General features: G+C 49.2%; 2 protein-coding genes across 2 annotated transcripts in view; one reads left to right on the top strand and one right to left on the bottom strand.

The window, feature by feature from the left end:
* LOC141082330 (gastrula zinc finger protein XlCGF66.1-like) overlaps positions 1 to 26,257 on the top strand; it is a 55,977-nt gene extending 29,720 nt beyond the window's left edge. The window contains exons 4-7 of the mRNA XM_073566277.1: positions 16,369 to 16,492; positions 16,576 to 16,673; positions 16,872 to 16,929; positions 25,501 to 26,257. Of these exons, the coding sequence (XP_073422378.1) occupies positions 16,369 to 16,492; positions 16,576 to 16,673; positions 16,872 to 16,929; positions 25,501 to 26,096 (876 nt within the window). The 3' untranslated portion in view covers positions 26,097 to 26,257. The remainder of the gene's footprint in view (positions 1 to 16,368; positions 16,493 to 16,575; positions 16,674 to 16,871; positions 16,930 to 25,500) is intronic.
* Positions 1 to 27,699, bottom strand: part of LOC141082412 (oocyte zinc finger protein XlCOF29-like) — a 264,186-nt gene that overhangs the window by 200,287 nt on the left and 36,200 nt on the right. The gene's annotated exons all lie outside the window — the stretch shown is intronic.

Here is a 27,699-nt window from a genome sequence, read left to right as displayed (position 1 = left end):
GTACACACGCGGCTCCGCTCCGTACACCCCGTACACACGCGGTTCCGCTCCGTACACCTCGTACACACGCGGCTCCGCTGCGTACACCTCGTACACATGCGGCTCCGCTCCGTACACCTCGTACACACGCTGCTCCGCTCCGTACACACGCGGCACCGCTCCGTACACCCCGTACACACGCGGCTCCGCTCCGTACACCCCGTACACACGCGGCTCCGCTCCGTACACCCCGTACACACGCGGCTCCGCTCCGTACACCCCGTACACACGCGGCTCCGCTCCGTACACCTCGTACACACGCGGCTCCGCTCCGTACACCTCGTACACACGCGGCTCCGCTCCGTACACCTCGTACACACGCGGCTCCGCTCCGTACACACGCAGCTCCGCTCCGTACACCCCGTACACACGCGGCTCCGCTCCGTACACCCCGTACACACGCGGCTCCGCTCCGTACACCCCGTACACACGCGGCTCCGCTCCGTACACCCCGTACACACGCGGCTCCGCTCCGTACACCTCGTACACACGCGGCTCCGCTCCGTACACCTCGTACACACGCGGCTCCGCTCCGTACACCTCGTACACACGCGGCTCCGCTCCGTACACCTCGTACACACGCGGCTCCGCTCCGTACACCTCGTACACACGCGGCTCCGCTCCGTACACCTCGTACACACGCGGCTCCGCTAGGTACACCCCGTACACACGCGGCTCCGCTCGGTACACCCCGTACACACGCGGCTCCGCTCCGTACACCTCGTACACACGCGGCTCCGCTCCGTACACCTCGTACACACGCGGCTCCGCTCCGTTCACCTCGTACACACGCGGCTCCGCTCCGTACACACGCGGCTCCGCTCCGTACACCCCGTACACACGCGGCTCCGCTCCGTACACCCCGTACACACGCGGCTCCGCTCCGTACACCCCGTACACACGCGGCTCCGCTCCGTACACCCCGTACACACGCGGCTCCGCTCCGTACACCTCGCACACACGCGGCTCCGCTCCGTACACCCCGTACATACGCGGCTCCGCTCCGTACACCTCGTACACACGCGGCTCCGCTCCGTACACCTCGTACACACGCGGCTCCGCTCCGTACACCTCGTGCACACGCGGCTCCGCTCCGTACACCTCGTACACACGCGGCTCCGCTCCGTACACCCCGTACACACGCGGCTCCGCTCCGTACACACGCGGCTCCGCTCCGTACACCTCGTACACACGCGGCTCCGCTCCGTACACCCCATACACACGCGGCTCCGCTCCGTACACCCCATACACACGCGGCTTCGCTCCGTACACCCCATACACACGCTGCTCCGCTCCGTACACCCCATACACACGCGGCTCCGCTCCGTACACCCCATACACACACGGCTCCGCTCCATACACCTCATACACACGCGGCTCCGCTCCCTTTACCTCGTATACACGCGGCTCCGCTCCGTACACCTCGTACACACGCGGCTCCGCTCCGTACACCTCGTACACACGCGGCTCCGCTCGGTACACCTCGTACACACGCGGCTCCGCTCGGTACACCTCGTACACACGCGGCTCCGCTCGGTACACCTCGTACACACGCGGCTCCGCTCGGTACACCTCGTACACACGCGGCTCCGCTCGGTACACCTCGTACACACGCGGCTCCGCTCGGTACACCTCGTACACACGCGGCTCCGCTCGGTACACCTCGTACACACGCGGCTCCGCTCCGTACACCCCGTACACACGCGGCTCCGCTCCGTACACCTCGTACACACGCGGCTCCGCTCCGTACAACTCGTACACACGCGGCTCCGCTCCGTACACACCGTACACACGCGGCTCCGCTCCGTACACCCCGTACACACGCGGCTCCGCTCCGTACACCTCGTACACACGCGGCTCCGCTCCGTACACCTCGTACACACGCGGCTCCGCTCCGTACACCTCGTACACACGCGGCTCCGCTCCGTACACACGCGGCTCCGCTCCGTACACCCCGTACACACGCGGCTCCGCTCCGTACACCCCGTACACACGCGGCTCCGCTCCGTACACCCCGTACACACGCGGCTCCGCTCCGTACACCCCGTACACACGCGGCTCCGTACACCCCGTACACACGCGGCTCCGTTCCGTACACCTCGTACACACGCGGCTCCGCTCCGTACACCCCGTACACACGCGGCTCCGCTCCGTACACCTCGTACACACGCGGCTCCGCTCCGTACACACGCGGCTCCGCTCCGTACACCCCGTACACACGCGGCTCCGCTCCGTACACCCCGTACACACGCGGCTCCGCTCCGTACACCCCGTACACACGCGGCTCCGCTCCGTACACCCCGTACACACGCGGCTCCGCTCCGTACACCCCGTACACACGCGGCTCCGCTCCGTACACCTCGTACACACGCGGCTCCGCTCCGTACACCTCGTACACACGCGGCTCCGCTCCGTACACCTCGTACACACGCGGCTCCGCTCCGTACACCTCGTACACACGCGGCTCCGCTCCGTACACCTCGTACACACGCGGCTCCGCTCCGTACACACGCGGCTCCGCTCCGTACACCCCGTACACACGCGGCTCCGCTCCGTACACCCCGTACAAACGCGGCTCCGCTCCGTACACCCCGTACACACGCGGCTCCGCTCCGTACACCTCGCACACACGCGGCTCCGCTCCGTACACCCCGTACATACGCGGCTCCGCTCCGTACACCTCGTACACACGCGGCTCCGCTCCGTACACCTCGTACACACGCGGCTCCGCTCCGTACACCTCGTACACACGCAGCTCCGCTCCTTACACCTCGTGCACACGCGGCTCCGCTCCGTACACCTCGTACACACGCGGCTCCGCTCCGTACACCTCGTACACACGCGGCTCCGCTCCTTACACCTCGTGCACACGCGGCTCCGCTCCGTCCACCTCGTGCACACGCGGCTCCGCTCCGTACACCTCGTGCACACGCGGCTCCGCTCCGTACACCCCGTACACACGCGGCTCCGCTCCATACACCTCGTGCACACGCAGCTCCGCTCCATACACCTCGTACACACGCGGCGCGGCTCCGTACACCTCGCACACACGCGGCTCCGCTCCGTACACCTCGCACACACACGGCTCCGCTCCGTACACCTCGCACACACACGGCTCCGCTCCGTACACCTCGTGCACACGCGGCTCCGCTCCGTACACCTCGTACACACGCGGCTCCGCTCCGTACACCCCGTACACACACGGCTCCGCTCCGTACACCTCGTGCACACGCGGCTCCGCTCCGTACACCTCGTACACACGCGGCTCCGCTCCGTACACCCCGTACACACACGGCTCCGCTCCATACACTTCGTACACACGCGGCGCGGCTCCGTACACCTCTTACACACGCGGCTCCGCTCCGTACACCTCGCACACACACGGCTCCGCTCCGTACACCTCGTACACACACGGCTCTGCTACATCCACCCTGTAAACCCCTCCTGACCCCACACAGAAACTTCCCCTCATCCAGCACCATGACAACCAGCACAGCAGAGTCCTGCACACACTGAGGCCCCTGATCATGTGACCCCTGACTCCTCCCTTCCTGTGACCTCATCACAGGTCCTGTGCACAGAGCAGCCATACATGTGGAGTGCGGCTCTGCAGGTTAGTGATGGGCAGTCCGGCTCTTCTGTCTCCTTTCCCCACTTTTCTCCCTCCTGTCCCTTCACTATAAAACCTGGGCCTCATTATACAGCTGTACAGGGGTCTAGTGAAGGCTTTTTAGCCCTTTCCTCAGTCTGTAGCTCCTGGGAACAGTCCCTCACTCCTGTCCCTTCACTATAAAGCCTGGGCCTCATTATACAGCTGTACAGGGGTCTAGTGAAGGCTTTTTAGCCCTTTCCTCAGTCTGTAGCTCCTGGGAACAGTCCCTCACTCCTGTCCCTTCACTATAAAGCCTGGGCCTCATTATACAGCTGTACAGGGGTCTAGTGAAGGCTTTTTAGCCCTTTCCTCAGTCTGTAGCTCCTGGGAACAGACCCTCACTCCTGTCCCTTCACTATAAAGCCTGGGCCTCATTATACAGCTGTACAGGGGTCTAGTGAAGGCTTTTTAGCCCTTTCCTCAGTCTGTAGCTCCTGGGAACAGTCCCTCACTCCTGTCCCTTCACTATAAAGCCTGGGCCTCATTATACAGCTGTACAGGGGTCTAGTGAAGGCTTTTTAGCCTTTTCCTCAGACTGTAGCTCCTGGGAACAGTCCCTCACTCCTGTCCCTTCACTATAAAGCCTGGGCCTCATTATACAGCTGTACAGGGGTCTAGAGAAGGCTTTTTAGCCTTTTCCTCAGTCTGTAGCTCCTGGGCACAGGCCCTCACTCCTGTCCCTTCACTATAAAGCCTGGGCCTCATTATACAGCTGTACAGGGGTCTAGTGAAGGCTTTTTAGCCTTTTCCTCAGTCTGTAGCTCCTGGGAACAGTCCCTCACTTCTGTCCCTTCACTATAAAGCCTGGGCCTCATTATACAGCTGTACAGGGGTCTAGTGAAGGCTTTTTAGCCCTTTCCTCAGTCTGTAGCTCCTGGGAACAGTCCCTCACTCCTGTCCCTTCACTATAAAGCCTGGGCCTCATTATACGGCTGTACAGGGGTCTAGTGAAGGCTTTTTAGCCCTTTCCTCAGTCTGTAGCTCCTGGGAACAGTCCCTCACTCCTGTCCCTTCACTATAAAGCCTGGGCCTCATTATACAGCTGTACAGGGGTCTAGTGAAGGCTTTTTAGCCTTTTCCTCAGACTGTAGCTCCTGGGAACAGTCCCTCACTCCTGTCCCTTCACTATAAAGCCTGGGCCTCATTATACAGCTGTACAGGGGTCTAGTGAAGGCTTTTTAGCCTTTTCCTCAGTCTGTAGCTCCTGGGCACAGGCCCTCACTCCTGTCCCTTCACTATAAAGCCTGGGCCTCATTATACAGCTGTACAGGGGTCTAGTGAAGGCTTTTTAGCCTTTTCCTCAGTCTGTAGCTCCTGGGAACAGTCCCTCACTTCTGTCCCTTCACTATAAAGCCTGGGCCTCATTATACAGCTGTACAGGGGTCTAGTGAAGGCTTTTTAGCCTTTTCCTCAGTCTGTAGCTCCTGGGCACAGGCCCTCACTCCTGTCCCTTCACTATAAAGCCTGGGCCTCATTATACAGCTGTACAGGGGTCTAGTGAAGGCTTTTTAGCCTTTTCCTCAGTCTGTAGCTCCTGGGAACAGTCCCTCACTCCTGTCCCTTCACTATAAAGCCTGGGCCTCATTATACAGCTGTACAGGGGTCTAGTGAAGGCTTTTTAGCCTTTTCCTCAGTCTGTAGCTCCTGGGCACAGGCCCTCACTCCTGTCCCTTCACTATAAAGCCTGGGCCTCATTTTACAGCTGTACAGGGGTCTAGTGAAGGCTTTTTAGCCTTTTCCTCAGTCTGTAGCTCCTGGGCACAGGCTCTCACTCCTGTCCCTTCACTATAAAGCCTGGGCCTCATTATACAGCTGTACAGGGGTCTAGTGAAGGCTTTTTAGCCCTTTCCTCAGACTGTAGCTCCTGGGAACAGACCCTCACTCCTGTCCCTTCACTATAAAGCCTGGGCCTCATTATACAGCTGTACAGGGGTCTAGTGAAGGCTTTTTAGCCCTTTCCTCAGACTGTAGCTCCTGGGAACAGACCCTCACTCCTGTCCCTTCACTATAAAGCCTGGCCCTCATTATACAGCTGTACAGGGGTCTAGTGAAGGCTTTTTAGCCCTTTCCTCAGACTGTAGCTCCTGGGAACAGGCCCTCACTCCTGTCCCTTCACTATAAAGCCTGGGCCTCATTATACAGCTGTACCGGGGTCTAGTGAAGGCTTTTTAGCCCTTTCCTCAGACTGTAGCTCCTGGGAACAGGCCCTCACTCCTGTCCCTTCACTATAAAGCCTGGGCCTCATTATACAGCTGTACCGGGGTCTAGTGAAGGCTTTTTAGCCCTTTCCTCAGACTGTAGCTCCTGGGAACAGGCCCTCTCTCCTGTCCCTTCACTATAAAGCCTGGGCCTCATTATACAGCTGTACAGGGGTCTAGTGAAGGCTTTTTAGTCCTTTCCTCAGACTGTAGCTCCTGGGAACAGGCCCTCACTCCTGTCCCTTCACTGTAAAGCCTGGGCCTCATTATACAGCTGTACAGGGGTCTAGTGAAGGCTTTTTAGCCCTTTCCTCAGACTGTAGCTCCTGGGCACAGGCTCTCACTCCTGTCCCTTCACTATAAAGCCTGGCCCTCATTATACAGCTGTACAGGGGTCTAGTGAAGGCTTTTTAGCCCTTTCCTCAGACTGTAGCTCCTGGGCACAGGCCCTCACTCCTGTCCCTTCACTATAAAGCCTGGGCCTCATTATACAGCTGTACAGGGGTCTAGTGAAGGCTCTTTAGCCCTTTCCTCAGACTGTAGCTCCTGGGCACAGGCCCTCACTCCTGTCCCTTCACTATAAAACCTGTGCCTCATTATACAGCTGTACAGGGGTCTAGTGAAGGCTTTTTAGTCCTTTCCTCAGACTGTAGCTCCTGGGAACAGGCCCTCACTCCTGTCCCTTCACTATAAAGCCTGGGCCTCATTATACAGCTGTACAGGGGTCTAATGAAGGCTCTTTAGCCCTTTCCTCAGACTGTAGCTCCTGGGCACAGGCTCTCACTCCTGTCCCTTCACTATAAAGCCTGGGCCTCATTATACAGCTGTACAGGGGTCTAATGAAGACTCTTTAGCCCTTTCCTCAGACTGTAGCTCCTGGGCACAGGCTCTCACTCCTGTCCCTTCACTATAAAGCCTGGCCCTCATTATACAGCTGTACAGGGGTCTAGTGAAGGCTTTTTAGCCCTTTCCTCAGACTGTAGCTCCTGGGCACAGGCCCTCACTCCTGTCCCTTCACTATAAAGCCTGGGCCTCATTATACAGCTGTACAGGGGTCTAGTGAAGGCTTTTTAGCCCTTTCCTCAGACTGTAGCTCCTGGGATCAGGCCCTCACTCCTGTCCCTTCACTATAAAGCCTGGGCCTCATTATACAGCTGTACAGGGGTCTAGTGAAGGCTTTTTAGTCCTTTCCTCAGACTGTAGCTCCTGGGAACAGGCCCTCTCTCCTGTCCCTTCACTATAAAGCCTGGGCCTCATTATACAGCTGTACAGGGGTCTAGTGAAGGCTTTTTAGTCCTTTCCTCAGACTGTAGCTCCTGGGAACAGGCCCTCACTCCTGTCCCTTCACTATAAAGCCTGGGCCTCATTATACAGCTGTACAGGGGTCTAGTGAAGGCTTTTTAGTCCTTTCCTCAGGCTGTAGCTCCTGGGAACAGGCCCTAACTCCTGTCCCTTCACTATAAAACCTGGGCCTCATTATACAGCTGTACAGGGGTCTAGTGAAGGCTTTTTAGCCCTTTCCTCAGACTGTAGCTCCTGGGCACAGGCTCTCACTCCTGTCCCTTCACTATAAAGCCTGGCCCTCATTATACAGCTGTACAGGGGTCTAGTGAAGGCTTTTTAGCCCTTTCCTCAGACTGTAGCTCCTGGGCACAGGCCCTCACTCCTGTCCCTTCACTATAAAGCCTGGGCCTCATTATACAGCTGTACAGGGGTCTAGTGAAGGCTCTTTAGCCCTTTCCTCAGACTGTAGCTCCTGGGCACAGGCCCTCACTCCTGTCCCTTCACTATAAAACCTGTGCCTCATTATACAGCTGTACAGGGGTCTAGTGAAGGCTCTTTAGCCCTTTCCTCAGACTGTAGCTCCTGGGCACAGGCCCTCACTCCTGTCCCTTCACTATAAAACCTGTGCCTCATTATACAGCTGTACAGGGGTCTAGTGAAGGCTTTTTAGTCCTTTCCTCAGGCTGTAGCTCCTGGGAACAGGCCCTCTCTCCTGTCCCTTCACTATAAAGCCTGGGCCTCATTATACAGCTGTACAGGGGTCTAATGAAGGCTCTTTAGCCCTTTCCTCAGACTGTAGCTCCTGGGCACAGGCTCTCACTCCTGTCCCTTCACTATAAAGCCTGGCCCTCATTATACAGCTGTACAGGGGTCTAGTGAATGCTTTTTAGCCCTTTCCTCAGACTGTAGCTCCTGGGCACAGGCCCTCACTCCTGTCCCTTCACTATAAAGCCTGGGCCTCATTATACAGCTGTACAGGGGTCTAGTGAAGGCTTTTTAGCCCTTTCCTCAGACTGTAGCTCCTGGGATCAGGCCCTCACTCCTGTCCCTTCACTATAAAGCCTGGGCCTCATTATACAGCTGTACAGGGGTCTAGTGAAGGCTTTTTAGTCCTTTCCTCAGACTGTAGCTCCTGGGAACAGGCCCTCTCTCCTGTCCCTTCACTATAAAGCCTGGGCCTCATTATACAGCTGTACAGGGGTCTAGTGAAGGCTTTTTAGTCCTTTCCTCAGACTGTAGCTCCTGGGAACAGGCCCTCACTCCTGTCCCTTCACTATAAAGCCTGGGCCTCATTATACAGCTGTACAGGGGTCTAGTGAAGGCTTTTTAGTCCTTTCCTCAGGCTGTAGCTCCTGGGAACAGGCCCTAACTCCTGTCCCTTCACTATAAAACCTGGGCCTCATTATACAACTGTACAGGGGTCTAGTGAAGGCTTTTTAGCCCTTTCCTCAGACTGTAGCTCCTGGGCACAGGCTCTCACTCATGTCCCTTCACTATAAAGCCTGGCCCTCATTATACAGCTGTACAGGGGTCTAGTGAAGGCTTTTTAGCCCTTTCCTCAGACTGTAGCTCCTGGGCACAGGCCCGCACTCCTGTCCCTTCACTATAAAGCCTGGGCCTCATTATACAGCTGTACAGGGGTCTAGTGAAGGCTCTTTAGCCCTTTCCTCAGACTGTAGCTCCTGGGCACAGGCCCTCACTCCTGTCCCTTCACTATAAAACCTGTGCCTCATTATACAGCTGTACAGGGGTCTAGTGAAGGCTTTTTAGTCCTTTCCTCAGACTGTAGCTCCTGGGAACAGGCCCTCTCTCCTGTCCCTTCACTATAAAGCCTGGGCCTCATTATACAGCTGTACAGTGGTCTAATGAAGGCTTTTTAGTCCTTTCCTCAGACTGTAGCTCCTGGGAACAGGCCCCCTCTCCTGTCCCTTCACTATAAAGCCTGGGCCTCATTATACAGCTGTACAGGGGTCTAGTGAAGGCTCTTTAGCCCTTTCCTCAGACTGTAGCTCCTGGGAACAGGCCCTCACTCCTGTCTCTTCACTATAAAGCCTGGGCCTCATTATACAGCTGTACAGGGGTCTAGTGAAGGCTTTTTGGCCTTTCCTCAGTCTGTAGCTCCTGGGAACAGGCCCTCACTCCTGTCCCTTCACTATAAAGCCTGGGCCTCATTATACAGCTGTACAGGGGTCTAGTGAAGGCTTTTTAGTCCATTCCTCAGACTGTAGATCCTGGGATCAGGCCATCACTCCTGTCCCTTCACTATAAAGCCTGGGCCTCATTATACAGCTGTACAGGGGTCTAGTGAATTCTCTTTAGCCCTTTCCTCAAACTGTAGCTCCTGGGAACAGGCCCTAACTCCTGTCCCTTCACTATAAAGCCTGGGCCTCATTATACAGCTGTACAGGGGTCTAGTGAAGGCTTTTTAGCCCTTTCCTCAGACTGTAGCTCCTGGGCACAGGCTCTCACTCCTGTCCCTTCACTATAAAGCCTGGCCCTCATTATACAGCTGTACAGGGGTCTAGTGAAGGCTTTTTAGCCCTTTCCTCAGACTGTAGCTCCTGGGCACAGGCCCTCACTCCTGTCCCTTCACTATAAAGCCTGGGCCTCATTATACAGCTGTACAGGGGTCTAGTGAAGGCTTTTTAGTCCTTTCCTCAGACTGTAGCTCCTGGGAACAGGCCCTCTCTCCTGTCCCTTCACTATAAAGCCTGGGCCTCATTATACAGCTGTACAGGGGTCTAGTGAAGGCTCTTTAGCCCTTTCCTTAGACTGTAGCTCCTGGGAATAGGCCCTAACTCCTGTCCCTTCACTATAAAGCCTGGGCCTCATTATACAGCTGTACAGTGGTCTAGTGAAGGCTTTTTGGTTCTTTCCTCAGTCTGTAGCTCCTGGGCACAGGCCCTCACTCCTGTCCCTTCACTATAAAGCCTGGGCCTCATTATACAGCTGTACAGGGGTCTAGTGAAGGCTTTTTATCCCTTTCCTCACACTGTAGCTCCTGGGAACAGGCCCTCTCTCCTGTCCCTTCACTATAAAGCCTGGGCCTCATTATACAGCTGTACAGGGGTCTAGTGGAGGCTTTTTAGTCCTTTCCTCAGACTGTAGCTCCTGGGAACAGGCCCTCACTCCTGTCCCTTCACTATAAAGCCTGAGCCTCATTATACAGCTGTACAGGGGTCTAGTGAAGGCTTTTTAGCCCTTTCCTCACACTGTAGCTCCTGGGAACAGGCCCTCACTCCTGTCCCTTCACTATAAAGCCTGGGCCTCATTATACAGCTGTACAGAGGTCTAGTGAAGGCTTTTTAGCTCTAGCTCTTTCCTCAGACTGTAGCTCCTGGGCACAGGCCCTCACTCCTGTCCCTTCACTATAAAGCCTGGGCCTCATTATACAGTTGTACAGGGGTCTATTGAAGGCTTTTTAGCCCTTTCCTCAGATTGTAGCTCCTGGGATCAGGCCCTCACTCCTGTCCCTTCACTATAAAGCCTGGGCCTCATTATACAGCTGTACAGGGGTCTAGTGAAGGCTTTTTAGTCCTTTCCTCAGACTGTAGCTCCTGGGAACAGGCCCTCTCTCCTGTCCCTTCACTATAAAGCCTGGGCCTCATTATACAGCTGTACAGGGGTCTAGTGAAGGCTTTTTAGCCCTTTCCTCAGACTGTAGCTCCTGGGAACAGGCCCTCACTCCTGTCCCTTCACTATAAAGCCTGGGCCTCATTATACAGCTGTACAGGGGTCTAGTGAAGGCTTTTTAGCCCTTTCCTCAGACAGTAGCTCCTGGGAACATGCCCTCACTCCTGTCCCTTCACTATAAAGCCTGGGCCTCATTATACAGATGTACAGGGGTCTAGTGAAGGCTTTTTAGCCCTTTCCTCAGTCTGTAGCTCCTGGGCACAGGCCCTCACTCCTGTCCCTTCTCTATAAAGCCTGGGCCTCATTATACAGCTGTACAGGGGTCTATTGAAGGCTTTTTAGCCCTTTCCTCAGACTGTAGCTCCGGGCACAGGCCCTCACTCCTGTCCCTTCACTATAAAGCCTGGGCCTCATTATACAGCTGTACAGGGGTCTAGTGAAGGCTTTTTAGCACTTTCCTCAGACTGTAGCTCCTGGGAACAGGCCCTCACTCCTGTCCCTTCACTATAAAGCCTGGGCCTCATTATACAGCTGTACAGGGGTCTAGTGAAGGCTTTTTAGCCCTTTCCTCAGACTGTAGCTCCTGGGAACAGGCCCTCACTCCTGTCCCTTCACTATAAATCCTGGGCCTCATTATACAGCTGTACAGGGGTCTAGTGAAGGCTTTTTAGCTCTTTCCTCAGACTGTAGCTCCTGGGCACAGGCCCTCACTCCTGTCCCTTCACTATAAAGCCTGGGCCTCTTTATACAGCTGTACAGGGGTCTAGTGAAGGCTTTTTAGCCCTTTCCTCAGACTGTAGCTCCTGGGAACAGGCCCTCACTCCTGTCCCTTCACTATAAAGCCTGGGCCTCATTATACAGCTGTACAGGGGTCTAGTGAAGGCTTTTTAGCCCTTTCCTCAGACTGTAGCTCCTGGGAACAGGCCCTCACTCCTGTCCCTTCACTATAAAGCCTGGGCCTCATTATACAGCTGTACAGGGGTCTAGTGAAGGCTTTTTAGCCCTTTCCTCAGACAGTAGCTCCTGGGAACATGCCCTCACTCCTGTCCCTTCACTATAAAGCCTGGGCCTCATTATACAGATGTACAGGGGTCTAGTGAAGGCTTTTTAGCCCTTTCCTCAGTCTGTAGCTCCTGGGCACAGGCCCTCACTCCTGTCCCTTCTCTATAAAGCCTGGGCCTCATTATACAGCTGTACAGGGGTCTATTGAAGGCTTTTTAGCCCTTTCCTCAGACTGTAGCTCCGGGCACAGGCCCTCACTCCTGTCACTTCACTATAAAGCCTGGGCCTCATTATACAGCTGTACAGGGGTCTAGTGAAGGCTTTTTAGCACTTTCCTCAGACTGTAGCTCCTGGGAACAGGCCCTCACTCCTGTCCCTTCACTATAAAGCCTGGGCCTCATTATACAGCTGTACAGGGGTCTAGTGAAGGCTTTTTAGCCCTTTCCTCAGACTGTAGCTCCTGGGAACAGGCCCTCACTCCTGTCCCTTCACTATAAATCCTGGGCCTCATTATACAGCTGTACAGGGGTCTAGTGAAGGCTTTTTAGCTCTTTCCTCAGACTGTAGCTCCTGGGCACAGGCCCTCACTCCTGTCCCTTCACTATAAAGCCTGGGCCTCATTATACAGCTGTACAGGGGTCTAGTGAAGGCTTTTTAGCCCTTTCCTCAGACTGTAGCTCCTGGTCACCATGTGATCTCACCATAACCCTAACAAGCTAATTAAGGTGTGAAATCTTGATCAAAATTGTCTCAGTACACAAATCTCCAAGGGTGCCCATAGTTTTGCATCGCCCTTTTTCCTTTTTGCAATTATGAAATTGTAAAAAGTCTATATTTTTTTTTTATTAATATTTTTGCCTAAAATACAAAGGCCATGTGTCATCTTAGAGGTTCGGCCTTTTAGAGATCATTTCATCTTCATCTTACTGCTGCTCACAATAACAGTCATTTTGACCCGGGGCGCCCACACTTTTACATGCCACTGTCAATGCTTCATCCCGCTGGTGCTCAATATTTAATAGGGTCTTACTATTAAACTTAATGAAAAGTTCGGTGAATTTCTTTGAGCTGTTATTACTAGAGATGAGCGAATATCGTCGGAGAAGTTGTTATTGGCTAATATCACTTACCGAATAGCTGCATCGGGACCCCGGATCCCTGGAGCGCTCCCGATAATCAGCTGCGTGTGTCGCCCTCCATGCAGGTGCTGTGACTATCACACAGCGCGACACACGCAGCTGATTATCGGGAGCGCTCCAGCACACTGAGTCCTGCACACACTGAGGCCCCTGATCATGTGACCCCTGACTCCTCCCCTCCTGTGACCTCATCACAGGTCCTGTGCACAGAGCAGTCATATATGTGTCGGACACTCCTGGATCTTCTGCTTTCTGGGCCGGTTCCTCCTGTGAGTCCTATTAACCCTTTCGCTCCCTGTATTCTCCTTTCTGACAGGACAATATCTGAATCCGGATAGTGTGACAGGAATTTCAGCAATGTGGAAGGAAAAAATGACAATTTTACTTTATTTCCTCACAAAAATGTGATTTTAGCCCCAAAATTGGCAGCGTAACAAATCCTTATTTCCCCACTGTAGTTTGTAGACTCCATATACAGATCCCTTAAGTGAGAAAAGAGCTGAATTCCCCACTTAAGTTATTGCATTTTGGAAATTGCCCCCACTGGGAATTTATCTCCAGGTAAAGGCACAATTGTGTCTCCATGGGGGTTGTGCTCACAGCCCAACATCGTGTGGCCTCCAAAGAAATGCCACCCCGCACCATTACTGACCACTGCCAAACCGGTCATGCTGAAGGATGTTGCAGGCAGCAGATCGCTCTCCACGGCGTCTCCAGACTCTGTCACGGCTGTCACATATGCTCAGTGTGAACCTTCTTCCATCTGTGAAGAGCACAGGGCGCCAGTGGTGAATTTGCCAATCCTGGTGTTCTGTGGCAAATGCCTAGCGTCCTGTACGGTGTTGGGCTGCGAGCACAACCCCCATCTGTGGATGTAGGGCCCTCAGACCATCCTCATGGAGTCAGTTTCTAACCGTTTGTGCAGACTCATGAACATTTGTGGCCTGCTGAAGGTCATTTTGCAGGGCTCTGGCAGTGCTCCTCCTGTTCCTCCTTGCACAAAGGTGGAGGTAGCGGTCCTGCTGCTGGGTTGTTGCCGTCCTACGGCCCCCTCCACGTCTCCTTGTGTACTGGCCTGTCTCCTGGTAGCAACTCCAGCCTCTGGACACTACGCTGACAGACACAGCAAACCTTCTTGCCACAGCTCGCATTGATGTGCCATCCTGGATGAGCTGCACTACCTGAGCCACTTGTGTGGGTTGTAGAGTCCGTCTCATGTTACCATGAGTGTGAAAGCACAACCAACATTCAAAAGTGACCAAAACATCAGCCAGAAAGCATTGTTACTGAGATGTGGTCTGTGGTCCCCACCTGCAGAACCACTCCTTTATTGAGGGTGTCTTGATAATTGCTAATAATTTCCATCTGTCGTCTATTCCATTTGCACAACAGCATGTGAAATTGATTGTCGATCAGTGTTGCTTCCTAAGTGGACAGTTTGATTTCACAGAAGTTTGATTTACTTGGAGTTATATTCTGTTGTTTAAGTGTTCCCTTTATTTTTTTGAACAGTGTATACAGATAGAGAGATTGGTTTTTTTTCTTTGCGTTGGAGGGTCCAATTCCAGCTATTGCTGTGGGATCTGTGATTTCTATCTACTCCACTGTGTACAGGATAATAGAGTATAATAAAGTAGTTATGGACGTGACGTAACTAACATTGTGCAGTGACTCTGCTTTCCATATAGTGACGGATATTTCTTGTTGCTGAAACTGTGATTTATTTTCCACTTTAAACCTTTTTTAAACCCCTCTGATCAGTGTGATCACACAACATACAAGTCTCTGATGGCTCCGGTGATGCCCTGTACTACTGTAGTGCCGTGTATCATCACTGCCTGTCAGTGTAATACTAACGGCCCCATACACATGAGATCAGAGTTGGCTGAACGGTCATTTGGCAGACGGCGATCTCTCCCGACTCCCCCATACACACAAATATTCCAGCTTTCCTGTGGTCTGTATGAGAGAGTCGCCTCCAGACTCCTCTAGAGGAGGATTATCTACAGGAAGAACAAACGGATTATCCTCTGAAATTCAGGATGTCAGATCCTTCTCTGCCCTGACATCATCTGTCGGGAGGCCCCCAAATACATTATATGGTCGGCCAAACCCCCCGAAATCAGTGCTTTCATGGAATTTTAGTCTACTGTGTATGGGGGTGTAAGATGGGCGCCGGACGAGTCCTTGAGGGGAGATATGTGTCATCGTGGCTCTTAGCTGCGGTGATGTGAGCTCGGAAGAATGCTCCAGCACATATAGTGCTGAGAGAGTTATTAGGCCATTCCAGTGATGGGTGGGAATGACTGCTTACATGTACCATTCCCAGGGGTGTGGCAGATAAAATGGAGGCTGATTCTCTCAGTCATTGTCTGGAACTGGAGATATGTGAAACTTCTGTGTGTGACTCAGAGCTGAGATCTAACGTGAGAGAAGATTCCAGTGCGGGGAAGACGGGAAACCTTCATATAGACGGCCGGTGGGGATGGAGTCAGTGACCCACTCTGGCCACATCTGTCTCTAGAGCCGCAGTAGAAGATGAAGATGTCGTCCTCATCATGAAGGAGTTATTTCTCATGTCGCGTGTAATGAATCTCTCCTGCAGTATTGCTAATGCCGATTCCAGTGTCGGTAATGAGAGGAGAATTAGCGTTATGGAAGATGAGTCTATGAGGAACGTGTTCAGCTGCCGACTCCGAGGAGGAAACTGCTTGTTGTCTGTGGCCTAAATATATAGGTTTTATTAGTAGATGTCAGGGAAGAAAACTAAACCCTGTAAGATAATAAATCTCCTCATATGTTTCCCTTATTATCTCCAGTAATTGTATTATTACACAGGATTCTTATGATGTTACATCGGATCATCTTCTTCTCATTCAGGTCTCTACAATATCGGATCCTCTCAGTGAAGATCTTCTACAGAAGAGAATTTTCCTGATTTACCCATCAAGGATGGATATGGACAGAGACAAGATGGCGGAGAGGATGTTACACCTCACCCTAGAGATCCTCTTCCATCTCACTGGAGAGGTGAGAGATTCTGATGACATCACATTACATCATTCTTATCTATGGGAATAACAGATGGACAGAACTGGAGAGGTGAGGACTCTGGAAATGTCTGTAGTGAGATTTATTAATGTGTCTCTCCATAACCAGGATTACACAGTGGTGAAGAAGACCTCTAGTGATCACTGTCAGGACCCTGTGTCTGAGGGATGGGGAAGACCCCTGAGCCCAATCACGGGGCCTCCACCTCACCCCCTGATCCATGAGGACATCAATGACCAGAAGATCCTAGAACTCATCTACAAGATGATTGAGCTGCTGACTGGAGAGGTGACACTGCTGGGAATGCTGGGACATTATACAGTAACGCTATGAAGGGATCGGGGGATGACGGTATCATTGTATGTGTCAGGTTCCTATAAGGTGTCAGGATGTCGCTGTCTATTTCTCCATGGAGGAGAGGGAGTATTTAGAAGGACACAGAGATCTGTACAAGGACGTCATAATGGAGGTTCCCCAGCCCCTCACATCTCCAGGTAATAGACAGGACTAAATACACACGGCCTATAATTATCTGTATGTAGAGAATGAATTCAGTCCCTGTATGTGTTTCCTCCAGATCTATCCAGTAAGAGGACAACACCAGAGAGATGTCCCCGTCCTCTTCTTCCACAGGACTGTAAACAAGAAGATCCCAGTGCTCCTCAGGATCATCAGGTAGATGGAGAGAAGGTGTCAGGAGATCTCCCCTATGATGTGTAGACGGCTGTGAAGGTCTTGTGCTCAGTCTTGTTTTATCCACCAGTATTATATGTTTTATACTTGTGTAATGAGAGCGGTGGAGATGGCAGGATTAGAGCTGATCATAGATGGGACTTCTCCATCTGTCAGTGACTTTTACAATATTTTTTTCAGGGTGAAGATCTGACCCATATTAATACTACAGAGGAGATTCCCACATATGACTACCCAGGTGAGTAGTAACCACTGAATGCAGAGAAGTCACAGATTCCTCTCAGTCACCGGCTGTGGCTGCTTTATCGGTGGTGTAGTCCGGCCGTATTACCATGATCACCATTTTTCCTCTAGACCACAACATTCTCCTCCACCCAAAACTGTTCAAATGACTTTGGGCAGTGAAAGCCCTTTTCTATAGAATTTACAACCAATTACATTGTTTTTGATCCTAAGGAATTCAGATTACTGCACAATCTCTCCTGAAATGGGGAGCAATATTATTTTCTCTAATCTTCTGCTCAGGATCCATAGTAGCTCCAATGGTCCACCATAAATGAGGGCAACTCTGGTTTACTGTTGTGTAATCTTTATTTGTAGTTTTCAGTTAATGAGATTCTCGTGCTTTGGGGTGGGGCTGTGGGCGGGGCTTTATGTGTTGCTCTGATTACATATTCATCTGTATTGGCTTATGACAGGTCGCTGACCCCTCACTGACCTGCCCCCATTATTACATAATGCATATAATAGCATTGATATTATTGGGGATAATGCCTATAATATTGTGGCTATTGTGAGGTTAGAAAAAAAAAATTACATCCAGCAAAATGTCACCGACGTTGGCGGCGCCTGCGCAGTAGCATGTATAAGTAAGAGATAGATGCTACTGTGCAGGCGCCGCCATCACCGGTGACATTTTGCTGGATGTAATTTTTTTTTTTCTAAGCCTCACAATAGCCACAATATTATAGGCATTATCACCAATAATATCAATGCTATTATATGCATTATGTAATAATGGGGGCAGGTCAGTGAGGGGTCAGCGACCTGTCATAAGCCAATACAGATGAATATGTAATCAGAGCAACACAAAGCCCCGCCCACAGCCCCACCCACAGCCCCGCCTCCGAGCACGAGAATATCATTAAATGAAAACTACAAATACAGATTACACAACAACCACAAGACGGATTTCATCACCAGGTATCACTGTAATCAGTATAACGGCGCTGACCTGACAGTGTCTGTAGGTTACTGAGCACAATCCTGACAGGTTCCCTTTAAGACATCTCAGCTCTGCACTATTATACACAGTTCTCTATAAATGTGTAATATTTCCTCTTGAAGCTCATCTGACAGAAAATATTGGCCCTTACGATAGTTTAGATTGTGACGACACCGAGCCCCATACTCTAATTATCTGTTAATTGCCCCCTGCTGTAAACCGTCCTCCAACTCCCTCCTCCTCCTCCCTCCCTCACCTGGCTTCATTTCATGGACATTTGAATGGTATAAGTTGAACAGAGAAGGTCAGAAATGACCTTGGTCAGATGTGACATCATTTGAAGTGACATATTTAAAGTGATACATGAGAAATATACCAGAAATCGGTCAAAAGGTAAGGCTGTGTTCACACACAGCGTTTTTTTAGCGGTTTTTACCGCTGTTTTCACTATAAAACCGCTATAAAACCGCTGAAAATAAGGTGCACAGTCATTTCTATGCATTTTGCACTTTTTGTGCACATTGATGCATTTTTTACCGCGAAAAAACCGCATCGCGGTAAAAACCGCAGCATGCACATTAATTTTGCGTTTTATTCCGCGGTTTAGGCTTCTCCCATGCTTTTAGAAACCGCTGCGGTAAAAAACGCATCAAAACCGCGCAAAAAACGCACAAAAACCGCCGCGGAAAAATAGGTGCGGTTTCTGGGAAGGGATTCAGGTTTTTGTGCAGAAATTTTCTGCAACGTGTGCACATACCCTAAGACTTAGGCTAAGTGCACACGTTGCAGAAATTTTCTGCTCAAAAACCTGAATCCCTTCCCAGAAACCGCACCTATTTTTCCGCTTGCGTTTTTTGATGCGGTTTTTTTCCGCAGCGGTTTAAAACCGCATGGAAGAGGCCTAAAACGGGGAAAATCCGCAAAATTAATGAGCATGCTGCGTTTTTTACCGCGATGCGGTTTTTTCGCGGTAAGAAACACATCAATGTGCACAAAAAGTGCAAAATGCATAGAAATGACTGTGCAGCTTATTTTTAGCGGTTTTATAGCGAAAACCGCGGTAAAAAACGCTAAAAAAACGCTGTGTGTGTGAACACAGCCTAACCACTGCTTTCTTACTTTACTTGTTTGTTTTTTTTACTCTGCTCTTTAACCATGCTTACATTTGCCATCACCATTTTTGCTCCACTAATTATTATTATTATTTATTTAGCACCATTGATTCCATGGTGCTGTACATGAGAAGGGGTTACATACAAATTACAGATATCACTTACAGTAAACAAACTAACAATGATAGACTGATAGAGGGGAGAGAGGACCCTGCCCTTTCGGGCTTACATTCTACAGGATGGTAGGGAAGGAGACTAGGTTGGTGGGTTGCAACGGTTCCGGTGTTGGTTGAGGTGATATCACCGGTAGTGGTGAGAGAGAAGGAGATAGCGGGGTCATTGCAGGCTGTAGGCTTTCTTGAAAAGGTGGGTTTTCAGGTTCCATCTGAAGGATCCAAATGTGATTGATAGTCGGACTTGTTGGGGCAAAGAATTCCAGAGAATAGGGGCAGTTCGGGAGAAGTCTTGGAGGCGGTTGGGTGAGGAGCGAATGAGTGTGGAGGAGAGAAGGAAGTCTTGGGAGGACCAGAGATTACGTGAGGGAAAGTATCGGGAGATGAGTTCAGAGACATATGGCGGAGACAGGTTATAGATTGCCTTGTAGGTCAGTATTAGTAATTTGAACTGGATACTCTGAGGGAATGGGAGCCAGTGAAGAGATTTGCAGAGGGGAGAAGCGGAAGAGTAGTGAGGAGAGAGATGAATTAGTCGGGCAGCAGAGTTAAGGATGGACTGGAGAGGTGCGAGGGTGTTAGCAGGGAGACCACAGAAAAGGATGTTGCAGTAGTCGAGGCGGGAGATGATGAGGGCATGCATAAGCATGATGGTGGTCAGATAGGGGGAAGGGAGAGGTTGTGAGATTAGATAGGGAACAGAGGCGGGTGAAGATGAGGTCTAATGTATGTCCATCTGTGTGGGTGGCTGTGGAGGACCACTGAGTAAGTCCAAAGGATGAGGTAAGTGACAGGAGTTTGGAGGCTGCTGGCTGGAGGGTGTCAGTAGGGATGTTGAAGTCCCCCATGATGATGGTTAGGATGTCAGAAGAGAGAAGGTGGAGGAGCCAGGTGGAGAATTGGTCAATGAAGGCAGTGGCTGAGCCCGGTGGTCGGTATATGACAGCCATTTAGAGATTAGAGGGAGAGTAAATACGGACAGAGTGAACCTCGAAAGAAGGGAGGATAAGGGAGGGTGGGGGTTGGATAGGATTGAAGGAGCAGTTTTTAGAAAGGAGGAAACCCACTCCTCCACCTTGTCTGTTGCCAGGGCGAGGAGTGTAGGTAAAGGGGATACCGCCGTAACTCAGTGCGGCCGGGGAGGCCATGTCAGGGGGTGTCAGCCAGGTCTCAGTGAGGGCCAGGAAGGAAAGGTTGCGGGAGATAAAGAGGTTGTGGATCACGTGGAGCTTGTTGCAGATGGAGCGAGCATTCCAAAGTGCTCCAGAAAGAGGGTGCGGGAGGGAGGGGGTCAGTGGCACAGGTTTTAAGTGTGAGGGATTGCAGTAGTTTCTCTTAGTGTGAGAAAGATAGGGGTGAGGATTAGTGGGATGTATGAGGCGGGGGGGGGCAGGATTGTGGGATATGTCACCAGCAGTGAGAAGAAGCAGAGAAAGGGAAAGCAGGTGGGTGAAGGAGAGTGATCGTCTTGTATTGTATGTTAGTAGGATAGGTCTGCGGTTAAGGAGTATGTCTGCAGATAAAGCGAGGTGGGGGTAATAGAGAAGGGAAGATAGTTATTTGGTTCGAGGGTGCAGGGGTTTGGGGATAGCGAAGGAGAGTGAAGATTAGTGGACAAATCTGAACTCATCATCTTTCCTCCATCTCACAGATCTTCCTTACCCAACCTAACTAAAACAATTAATGACATCACACTTTCCCCAGTACCGGAAGTCCGCTGCCTCGGAGTAACCTTTGACTCTGCCCTGTCCTTCAAACCGCACATCCAAGCTCTTTCTACCTCCTGTCGCCTCCAGCTCAAAAATATTTCCAGAATCCGTCCTTTCCTCAACCCAAAATTACTGACCAATAGTACTAAAGACTTGCGCACAGCCAAAGCTAACAGACAGTTCTCCATCCTCCTTAACCAGTTCTCTGCCTTTGACACAGTTGACCACTGCCTACTTCTACAGATTCTTTCTTCCCTTGGCATCAAAGACCTTGCCCTGTCCTGGATTTCCTCATACCTTTCTGACCGCACATTCAGCGTTTCCCACTCCCACACTACCTCCTCATCCCGCCCCCTCTCTGTTGGAGTCCCCTAAGGCTCTGTCCTGGGGCCCCTACTTTTTTCCATCTATACTCTTGGCCTAGGACAACTCATAAAGTCCCATGGCTTCCAGTACCATGTCTATGCGGACGACACTCAGATCTACCTCTCTGGCCCAGATGTCACCTTTCTGCTGTCCGGAATCCCATATCCTCCTTTTTCACCTTTCGCTTCCTAAAACTCAACGTAGATAAAACTGAACTCATTATCTTTCCTCCATCTCACATATCTTCCCTACCCGATCTATCTATTATGGTAAACGGTATCACACTCTCTCCAGCACGTGAAATCCGCTGTAATTCTCGACTCTGCCCTGTCCTTCAAACCACACGTCCAATCTCTTGCTACCTCCTGTCGCCTCCAACTCAAAAATATTTCCAGAATCCGTCCCTTCCTCAGTCCTCAATCTACTAAAACTCTTGTACATGCCCTCATCATCTCCCACCTTGACTACTGCAACACTCTCCTCAGTGGCCTCCCTGCTAACTCTCTTGCACCACTCCAGTCTGTCCTCAATTCTGCTGCCCGACTAATCCACCTCTCTCCTCGCCACTCCCCTGTCTCCCCCCCTCTGCAAATCTCTCCATTGGCTCCCAATTCCCCAACGAATCCAGTTCAAGCTACTAACACTGACCTAAAAAGTCACCCACAAACTTTCCCCTCCCTATATCTCTGAACTAATCTCCCAATATCTTCCCTCACATAATCTTCGATCCTCCCAAGACCTCCTACTCTCCTCCACACTTATTCTTTCCTCACACAACCGCCTGCCAAGATTTCTCCCGAATATCCCCTATCCTCTGGAATGCCATGCCTCACCACGTCCGATTATCCACCACCCTCAGTTCCTTCAAACGGAACCTGAAAACCCATCTTTTCAGGAAAGCTTACAGCCTGCAATGACGATTCTGCTGCCTCATCTCCACCAGAGCTGCTGCACCCCCGACGTTCTGTCTCTTCCCCACTATCCCATAGAATGTAAGTCCGCAAGGACAGGGTCCTCTCCCCTCTGTACCAGTCTGTCATTGTAAATTTGTTTACTGTTAACAATATCTATAACTTTGTATGTAACCCCCCTTCTCATGTACAGCACCATGGAATTAATGGCGCTATAGAAATAAATAATAATAATAATTACCCCAGAGAGGTTTCACCACTAGCTACTCATTTATTACTGATGGAGACTGTGGAGTTTGATCATTTCAGTAGATGTTATTGTCTATAGTCACAGTGTTTGATTACAGTAGTGTCCAAAATCCTCTGATTTAACCTCTTCCTGCAGCCAGTTTTGTGTTCTTAATCAGGCCCCATTATTAATATCTGACGTGTGTCACTTTATGTGGTGATAAATTATTCACAAAGGATAATAGAAAACAAATGGATCTTACAAATTATTTTCCAGCTTCGCACTATACCCTACATACGGTTGTACACTACTGTCTGGGCACATGGCAGTGTTCAGAAGGGAAGGAGCGCCATTTAGCTATTTGAATGCAGATCTAGCTGGAATAGTTTGTAGACAAAATGTATTGGGAGCACTGTTCATGGTCACCTGGCAGCTCAAAAGATGTCCTCCATGACCATGCTTTGCTCTATCTTCTCTGCTTTCTATATCCCAAGGATTGCCTTGCTCATCGCCCTTTAACACCATTACGTGGATCTGGACTTACACTGGGACCCCTAGGCTTGGACCATGGTGTTACCTGCTATTATGTGGTGTTAGATGGCAAGAAGAATAGTCAGGTAGCTGGGTCAGAACCAGAAGGCCAGAATCAGAAGACATAAGAGTAGTCAGTAAACGGGCCACAGTGACAGCAGGAAACAAATACACAAGCCGCAAGCTGAGCACAGAGGACTGAACCAGAGGAGACAACACTGTAACTGGTAGATTCTGGCCATGTGCTTTGCGCTTTAGTAGGGTGTGGTACTTTCCAACTGGCTGAAGTAGGGAGCAGATTACTCCAGATGGACAGTAGGAACAGATCCCAGATGAGATTGGACACACCATATGCAGAAGCCCTAATATGAAAAAAAAGACCGAAAACCAAAATAGTCGAAATCCCCATAAAGTAATTCCATGTAATTAATTAATTCATTGATGGATGTATTCTATACACACATGGTCAAAATTGTTGGTACCCCTCGTTTAATGACAGAAAAATCCACAATGGTCACAGAAATAACTTGAATCTGACAAAAGTAATACAAAAGTAATAATAAATAAAAAATCTATGAAAATTTACAAATGAAAGTGAGACATTGCTTTTCAACCAAGCTTCCACAGAATGTGTAAATCAAGGTATGTTCACTAATTTGCATCACAGGTGTCTACAGTCTTGGAATCAGTGAGTGACCTGTATAGAGGCTACAGATACTCACTGTGCTGTTTGGTGACATGGTGTGTATCACACTCAACATGGACGAGAGGAAGCAAAGAAGAGAGATGTCTCAGGAGATTAGAAGGAAAATTATAGACAAACATGTTACAGGTAAAAGTTATAAGACCATCTCCAAGCAGCTTCATGTTCCTGTGACTACAATTGTACATATTATTCAGAAATGTAAGCTCCATGGGACTGGAGCCAACCTCCCTGGATGTGGCCGCAGGAGGAAAATTGATGACAAATCAAAGAGACGGATAATACGAATGGTAACAAAAGAGCCCAGAAAAACTTCTAAACAGATTAAAGGTGCACTTCAAGCTCAAGGAACATCAGTGTCAGATTGCACCGTCTGTCATTGTATGAGCCAAAAGTGGTCTTCATGGGAGATAACCAAGGAGGACACCATTGTTGAAAAAAATCATTAAAAAAAGACTGGAATTTGCCAAACTACATGTTGACAAGCTACAAATCTTCTGGGAGAATTTCCTATGGACAGATGAGATATAAATGGAACTTTCTGGCAAGGCACATCAGCTCTATGTTCTCAGGTGGAAAAATGAGGCATATCACAAAAAGAACACTGTCCCTACTGTGAAACATGGAGGAGACTCGGTTACGTTCTGGGGCTGCTTTGCTGCATATGGCACAGGGTGTCTAGAATCTCAGTCACAGGTCATGGGTCTTGCAACAGGATAATGACACACAATACACAGCTAAAACACGCAAGAATGGCTAAGAGGAAAATTTTGGACTATTCTCAAGTGGCATTCTATGAGCCCTGACCTAAATTCTAATGAGCATCTTTGGAAAGAGCTGAAACATGTCGTCCGGAAAAGGCAACCTTCAAACACGAGACAACTGGAGCAGTTTGCTCTTGAGGAGTGGTCCAAAATACCTGTCGAGAGGTGCAGAAGTCTCATTGAGAGTTACAGGAATCGTTTGATTGCAGTGATTGCCTCAAAAGGTTGTGCAACAATATATTTTAGTTAAGGGAACCTTCATTTCTGTCCAGGCCTATTTCATGAGTTTTATTTATTTATTTTTAATTCTGTGGAATCATGGTTGAAAAGCAATGTCTGACTTTCATTTGCTCATTTTCATGGATTTTTTATTTATTTCTACTTTTGTCAGATTCAAGTTATTTCTGTGACCATTGTGGGTTTTTCTGTTATTAAACGAGGGGTACCAACAATTTTGACCATGTGTGTAGGAGGAGTGAATATTTTGACTCCACAGCAACTTTCCGGAAATGAATAGTGGATGTTGGAGAGTGAAAATTACACATTTGATATTTTATTACCCAGCATATAGTGCCCAGATTGTGCTCCAGGAGACACCGCAAATTAAGTGGGTTCTTCTCTCTATAATATTGCTAAATACAGGGATCCTAAATGTTGTTTGCGCACACTGCAAGACTCCGAAGTGAGAGCGGATTTTGCTGGATTGGTTTATAGAAACCTTGTTGCTTTTCAGCAGCCTTTGAGCCACTAATAGTGCGGGAACCTCTGTTTTTCCAATGACAGATGATGGACCTGAGTGGGGACTTGTTTTTGTGAGATAAGAATTGGTATTATTTTCGCCTACATAACATTGATTTTTTTTTTATACTTTACATTTGGGAGGCAGAATGAGCAAACAGTTGAACACCACATACTACTGGTTCATCCAACAAGGTTTTCTATTAGACTGTGAACTGTCATTGTCGTGGTAAATAATTAAAGCTTTTTACATAGCTTGCCATTTTTATGGACAGTTTAAGTAGAAATGTTCAAAAATATAAAACTCAAGCATATTTTATAAATAAATAATTGTTTTTATCTTAGCAGATGACTGTCCCAGGAGATCAGAGGAACAGCTGACATCTTCAGTTTTGAAATCTGATGATCTTGAGATTCTAGAAGATAAAACTGAAGTGATAGCCATTACTTCAGATATATCATCATCCATTCACAGCAAAGATCTGTCATCTGATCCTATGAAACAGGTCACATCTCCTGATTCATTACCGACTACTAAGGGAAATCAAAGTCACAAAAGAGGCATTAAAAAACAAACTGCTCCTAAGGCGAAGTCATTCTCATGTTCAGAATGTGGGAAATGTTTTACATGGAAATCACATTTTGTTGCACACCACAGAACTCACACAGGGGAGAAGCCTTTTTCCTGTTCAGAATGTGGGAAATGCTTTACACTGAAATCAGATGTGGTTAATCACCATAGAACTCACACAGGGGAGAAGCCTTTTTCCTGTTTAGAATGTGGGAAATGTTTTAACCAGAAATCAGATTTGGTTAATCATCAAGAACTCACACAGGGGAGAAGCCTTTTTTCTGTTCAGAATGTGGGAAATATTTTAACTGGAAATCACAATTGGTTAATCACCATAGAACTCACACAGGGGAGAAGCCTTTTTCCTGTTTAGAATGTGGGAAATGTTTTAACCAGAAATCAGATTTGGTTAATCATCAAGAACTCACACAGGGGAGAAGCCTTTTTTCTGTTCAGAATGTGGGAAATATTTTAACTGGAAATCACAATTGGTTAATCACCATAGAACTCACACAGGGGAGAAGCCGTTTTCCTGTTCAGAATGTGGGAAATGTTTTGCACATAAATCAGATTTGGTTAGACACCAGAGAACTCACACAGGGGAGAAGCCTTTTTCCTGTTCAGAATGTGAGAAATGTTTTTACCAGAAATCAGATTTGGTTAAGCACCAGAGAACTCACACAGGGGAGAAGCCTTTTTCATGTTTAGAATGTGGGAAATGTTTTATCCAGAAATCAGATTTAGTTAATCACCATAGAACTCACACAGGTGAGAAGCGTTTTTCATGTTCAGAATGTGGGAAATGTTTTGCACATAAATCAGATTGTGTTAGGCACCAAATAACACACAGGGGAGAAACTTCTTTCATGTTAAATGGAAGCTAAATCTTGATCACATCAGAGAAGCCATTTTTCCTGTTCACAATGTGGGAAATATTTTAACCAGAAATGGAATCTTACTAATAATAATCTTTCTTTTTATATAGTGCTAACATATTCCACAGCCCTTTACAGTTTGCACACATTATCATCGCTGTCCCCAATGGGGCTCACAATGTAAATTCCCTATCAGTATGTCTTTGGAGTGTGGGAGGAAACCCATGCAAACACAGGGAGAACATACAAACTCCTTGCAAATGTTGTCCTTGGTAGGAGTTGAACCCAAGACTACAGCACTGCAAGGCTGCAGTGCTAACCACTGAGCCACCTCACCAGAGAACCCACACAGGGGAGAAGCCTTTTTCTGTTCAGAATGTGGGAAATATTTTAACCAGAAAGCGCTTCCTGATCACCATCAGAGCAGTCACACAGGGGAGAAGCCGTTTTCATTTTCTTAATGTGGGAAATATTTTGCTTGGAAATCAGCTGTTAATAAACATCAGAGACGTCACATAGGGGAGAAGCCTTTTTTATGTTTATAATGTTGGAATAGTTTTAACCAAAATTGAACCTTCTTAAATGGGTTGTCTCTTGTCATTCCTCATGTTTGCTGACAAAAGGATAAAACTAAACTTTATTAATTCCAAATATAAAACTATACCCATAATTCATCCCCTCAAGGTTAATCAGAAGGTGACTAATAGAAAAAACATATACTCCACATTTCAGTATATGGGGTGAGGTGACATTTACACACTCACTCTCCAAGCCTCTTATTTCTACGTGTTTCATTGTGATCACCAAAGAGGACACATCAGGAGACTATTTAATATTGATTTATGTTCAAGTGAGACTAGACAAAAAATAACTAAAATCATGTATCATGTTATCCGAAACAGAAAGCTAGCCACATATTGGCAGATCCCAGACCTCAAACTATATACTTCATATAGTTTTTACATCACGAGGGACACGGATCTATCATTCTACAGGAAACAACCTAGGGGTTTTCAGCCTTGGTTGGAAGAATGCAGATCTGCTCCATTCACCATCGTTGAACCATGGATACGTTTGGAGAAGCCAGGTTGTGATCCTCGG

Source organism: Dendrobates tinctorius, unplaced genomic scaffold (assembly GCF_039654945.1).
Source record: "Dendrobates tinctorius isolate UK_male_01 unplaced genomic scaffold, ASM3965494v1 ptg000017l, whole genome shotgun sequence".
NCBI classification, from domain to species: Eukaryota; Metazoa; Chordata; class Amphibia; order Anura; family Dendrobatidae; genus Dendrobates; species Dendrobates tinctorius.
Note: the sequence above shows the minus strand (reverse complement) of the source record. Positions and strands in the feature narration are given on the sequence as shown.